The following is a 5,740-nucleotide window of genomic DNA, read 5'->3' on the forward strand; positions in this document are numbered from 1 at the left end:
TGCGCTGTAGTAAAGTTTGGAGATTAAAATAATCCTCGTTATGAAGTCCCAGTGTCGATTCTCACGGTCGATTTAACAGATCGTGCTCCAAGAGCCGGTGGCTAGTTTCACGGAGCTATTGGGAAAAAGATTATAAGTAAACAGTCCGTTTTACTTTTTTTTTCAAATTATACATTTTTACTTTACGTCTTTGTTATTATTATTATACTTTAAAACGAATCTATTATACGGATATTTTATTATTATACAAAATAGGAATAAATTTCAATATAATAAATAATAATAAGCAATGAGCCAAACATTAATAGAAATCTCCAGGTAGGTAACGTTATGATCTTGAACGTAGTAGTAATATGTATTATCTAAGGAGCAAGTATATTAGCCTCGTGGTTAAGATTTTAGCCTCCCTTTCGACGGGACCAACAATTTAATATTAAGGGGCATTGTTATGTTCTCAAAGGTGTATTAAGTTTACCTATCAGCACTTAGCCAGCGTGTTAGACTGCGGGCAAATCCCTTTTGATTCCTAGAGGAGACACTTGATACACACGCGACGCAGTATGGTTGATAACCCGGAATCGAATCCTACACCCATGATAAACCAACCACCAACAAGGCAGTTGACGGCCGCCTGGCGCAGTGGGCAGCGACCCTGCTTTCTGAGTGGGTTCGATTCCCACAACTAGAAAATGTTTGTGTGATGAACATGATTGTTTTTTAGTGTCTGGGTGTAAGTCATAAGTATTTATGTGTACCATATTCATAAAAACATTCATCAGCTATCTTAGTACCCATAACACAAGCTACGCTTAATTTGGGGCTAGATGGCGATGTTTGTATTGTCGTAGTATTTGTCGTGGTTAACCAATCAGGTACCTTCATAGAATTACCCACCGGCTCTTGAACCATAATAATGATAGTATTATGGTATTATTTAATCACAACATGAGATTTGAGTAGAAAAATTAAGTCACTAATTTTGAACAATGGCGATGTTCGGAAAAATTTGTTCACTAAATACCGTTTCCGGATATGTATAGTTTTATACGGTACGACGGTTATGTGGGAAAGAGGGAAGCTGCCGATGCAGGTTTAATGGGTTCCGTACGATTACAATTAATCAGTTGAAGAGCCGGTGGGTAAAAGTACCTACAGTGGAAACCTATTTAGCTTTATATACATTTTCTTCTAGTCGAAGTAATTTAGTGTTCCGATATAACGCCTCTTAACACATTAAGAATATACAGAAACCGTGTGAAACACGACTAATATTGAAGCATCAAAAACCACTTCACTTTAGTAGTGTGTTTCGAAAAGGCAGATGACAGTAATTATTTTACCTCTAATGATCTAAACTTTTACCATAAAATGGGGAAAAGTTTTTGAGATAGCAAAATTCCGCGGGTGTGAAGTGAGACGTGCGCGGGGGGTTTTCACTGTTTTTGTATACAATGCACTGCATGCATTAATGGCTGAATGAGGGTTATGTATTATATGCGGCATTACATACCGATTAAGGGTTATAGGTTTCATGAAATTGTCATACCTTAACGGGTTGGCCGGCCACCAGCTTAGACTGCATAAACTCTCATCAGGTAAGAGGTGTCTTATCGGATAAGAGGTGGTTGGTTCAGCATAGGGTGTTGGATTCGATTCTAGGTTATCAACCATACTGCGTCGGGTGTGTATCACGGGTCTCTTCCGGAATGAAAAGGGATTTCTCCGCGGTCCAACAAGCTGGCCTAGAGCAGTCTAACTTGTAGTAAAATAAGAAAAAAATTGCGAACACTACTATGAATGAATGAATGAATGAATACATTATAAATACAAATTTAACAAAAAGTATACAATTTGGCGGCCTTATCGCTACATAGCGATCTCTTTCAGGCAACCAAAGGCGTTAAACACAGCTCAAGAGAGGTAGGTGATGCATTTAAATAAACATATATATTGTAGTGTTCGCCATTTTTTTTCATTAATCTTAAAGGTCTTGACAATATTTACTGATTATTTTGCCTGTCCACAGCCGATTATCTTTCGCCTTTAACTCAGGCATTCTCAAAGTCCCATCCCATTAATATTAAATATAACATTAAAGAGCCGCTTATGACTCAAAGTATAATAAAATTAATAAAGAAATCTAATCGGGCCGATAATTAGAAACATTATGTACATTAATTCTGTCATGTTCCATCAATACCGGTTTGTGTTATGCCTGCTACAATTTTAAAAGCGTGAAATAAGATAATTTATAAGGTAACATCATTAACTTGTTAAATGTCCCCATGATGGGAGCAGGCCTACCTTTTTTATATCATAGTGGCTGTTGCCGGTGACTTCGTATGCGTTATTAACGTTTTATAACAAATCCTATGGGAACCGGCAGTTTTCCTTGGGATTTTTGTAGGTAATAATAAGTACTTCATTAAATCATGTAGTACATAATATTTATATTCATCATCATCACGTCACATCACAGAATTAACATACAGAAACCGTATATACGACTAATATTGTTTCTCAAACCAACGATTAGTGACTTGATGCCATTTAGCAATTAAAAGTGTAATTTTACCTGTAATGTTTCAAACGTTTATTATAAAAAAGGGAAAATGAGAAAAAGCTGTGAGCTAGCAACATTCCGCGGGTGTAAAGTGAGATGCGCGGGGCGTTTTCACTGTTTTAGGACACAATGCACTGCTTGCAATAATGGCTGAATAACGATTATATATGTTCATCATTCTGTGGAAAAGAGCATACTAGGCCTTAAAATATAACATAGAATTGAAAATATATACATTAGTTTTCCTAATGTATATTCCTATCTTTTTGACGAAGTATGCACGAAAATAATAGACGCGGCAAAACTAGCATGTATCCTTAAATTAATCTGGGCCAGACAAATAACGAGAGCAACGGACGGGAGATGGACAGAAAATATCAACCCATTACCGGTCCACTACAGAGCATGGGTCTCCTCCGACAATGAGGACTAGTGCGGATTGGTGCTAGTGCGGATTGGTGGACAAAGGAACTTTTTATTTTTTGAAAAAAGTAACGGGCTATGCCTTAAAGATAATTTATATTGATAAAAAACTCGACTTATTGGAGAGCCTCGCTGTTGAAGTCGGCATGTTAATATTTATTTGTAGGACAAGTAGTTGTAGAACTCTTCACAACTCTTTACAACTTTTCGTAGGAGTGGATACTACTGGTGACCGATGCCTTAACGTAGAGTACGTTAAGGCATGTCCAAGGCACGCGGGGTGATAAGGGCAATATCTTAACTCCATAAGAACTTCTTGATAAAAAAAATTAAATCACTTTAATTTACGTAGTACCCGCTACCTATGAACATAGCACTAAAGAAGCCATCGATGCGTTGCCAGTTTTCATGGAGTTCGTTTATCTACCTACCCCTTAAACGACGCGTTGCCAGGCATCCGTGTAATGTCGGACATAGTTGGGCATGTCAATTGGGTGTCAAAAATAAACGGTGTCCGGCTTGTCCGGCTTTTGTTATACTTTTTATATTTAGCAAACGAGCAAGCAGGCGAGTTGACTGTGTCTCGTATTAAGCTTTATTTTACTTTTTTTTGTCATACCTATTACTACTGAGACATAAAATCCTAAATAATGTACGGCATCCGGAAATGTCTGGCTAAACCGGCTAGTCTGTCAAGTCCAGCATTAGGATTGACGACCTGGTAACCCTACTCCTAATCCTTATCATTTTGAGAGAAAATCGTAAATACAAGCTGGTTTCACAAATTGCAATAACGTTGTATAGATACTTCAACTCAGTTGTGCGCGCGGCCCTATGTGTGCGTGCGCTTGTAAATATACAACTTTCATTCGTGTGGCAGTGACGCGGCAGTCGTCGTTCGAGCAAGACGTGTTCCTATCGCTTTTTCTTACGGGTACAGTCGTTTACGAAAATGTCTAGTTCTTCACGGAAAAAATGTTTAAGGAGTCAGGTAAATATTTTTTATTTTTAAATTTAGATGTAATGAATAGGTATTTATTATGATTCTATATACGAAAAAATATATCCTTGTTGACGTTTACGTATTATTGTTTTAGACTCGAGAAACCATTGCTAAGGTATACGAATTTCTGAAAATAGATGCGAGAGATATATTGGAACTAGTAAGTGATCCAGTTTGCAGTGCAAGTCCAATTTTAATATCGAAACTAAGTGAACATTTAAATAGCGTACGGAAAAGAACAGCAATGGCAGTGGGGGTATCAGAGAGAACAGTTACTAATATATTGGCTGAAGGAAAAGAATCTGACTCTAAGTTTAAATCTCCGCATAAAGACCGTAAAAAACGTTTAAAGAAGTTAGAATTAGACAACTTTAACGTTGATGTTATACGTTCCACTATTCAAAATTACCATTTAGAACATCGTGAGTTACCTACCTTGCTAAAGTTGAAAAGAATATTTCAAGATAAACTTAACTATGATGGAAGTATTTCGACTCTGCGTACAGCTTTGTTAAAGTTGGGATACAAATGGCGAAAAACTGTGGATAACAGACGTGTTATTATAGAGCGGCATGACATCCTAAAACTACGATTTTCCTACCTAAAAAATTTACTCAGATACCGTCAAGAAAATCGGTGTATCGTATATACAGATGAGAGCTATATCTTAACTAATCATGTTCAAAACAAAGGATGGGGTAATAAAGATGGACCACCTTTAAAGAGAAACCTGTCGAAAGGACAAAGAATTATCATTGTGCATGCTGGTTCAGAACAAGGTTTCGTACCTAACGCACTATTGACATACAAAGCAAATAGTGTTTCTGGTGATTACCATTCTAACATGAACGCGGAAAACTATGAAAAGTGGCTAAAAGAACGTCTAGTACCGAATCTTCCACCTAACTCTGTGGTTGTGCTTGATAATGCCTCATACCATAACGTTCAAAATGACAGAGCCCCAAATTCGAATTCCAAAAAAATAGAAATGCAGAGATGGCTGACAGAAAAAAATATAGCTTTTAATCAAGATATGAAAAAAATTGAACTGTATGATTTGATTAAAAAAAATAAAGAAAACTATATCTGTTACAAGATTGATGACATACTTCAGCGATATGGCATAAAAGTTCTTCGATTGCCACCATATCATCCTGAACTAAACCCCATAGAAAATGTGTGGGGAATTTTAAAAAATTATATTGCTTCGCGTAATGTCGACCAAAATGTGACGGAAATAATGAAACTCATAAATGAATGTTTAAGTCAAATTGATGAAGGGATGTGGGGTAATACTTGTCGACATGTACAAAAGAAAGAAGAAGAATACTATAGACATTTTGACATGGAGTCAGAATTCATAATTAACCTTGATGAGAGCAGCGAATCCGAAAATTCATCATTTGATTTTTCAAGTAGCGATTCAGAATAATGTTCAATAAATAAACATTAAATTACCAAATAACTGTTTTTTTAAAAAAAAACCCGTATATAACCCGTAAATAACTGTATTTGTATTTGTACCCGACTGTACCTCTTGTCACGCACACAAAGTCACTGTATATGTACAAGGTTTACCCACACATAGGGCCGCGCGCACAACTGAGTTGATGTATCTATACTAAGACTTTGTATACAAAGAAGTCCATGATTCCATACGACCCGTTAGGCAAGCAGCACCACCTCGCAAATTAGTAGTACCATAAATAGCCATCTAATATTAATATATTACATAAATCGATTAGGTGATT

General features: G+C 36.6%; 1 protein-coding gene across 1 annotated transcript; it reads left to right on the top strand.

The window, feature by feature from the left end:
• The first annotated feature begins 3,791 nt into the window (after positions 1-3,791).
• LOC120630661 lies at positions 3,792-5,455 on the top strand. The gene is made up of 2 exons (XM_039899925.1): positions 3,792-3,977; positions 4,084-5,455. Exons 1-2 carry the CDS (start codon positions 3,939-3,941, stop codon positions 5,419-5,421), a joined length of 1,377 nt encoding a protein of 458 aa, XP_039755859.1. The 5' UTR covers positions 3,792-3,938; the 3' UTR covers positions 5,422-5,455.
• Positions 5,456-5,740: the final 285 nt, after the last annotated feature.

Source organism: Pararge aegeria, chromosome 16, assembly GCF_905163445.1.
Source record: "Pararge aegeria chromosome 16, ilParAegt1.1, whole genome shotgun sequence".
Taxonomy (NCBI): Eukaryota; Metazoa; Arthropoda; class Insecta; order Lepidoptera; family Nymphalidae; genus Pararge; species Pararge aegeria.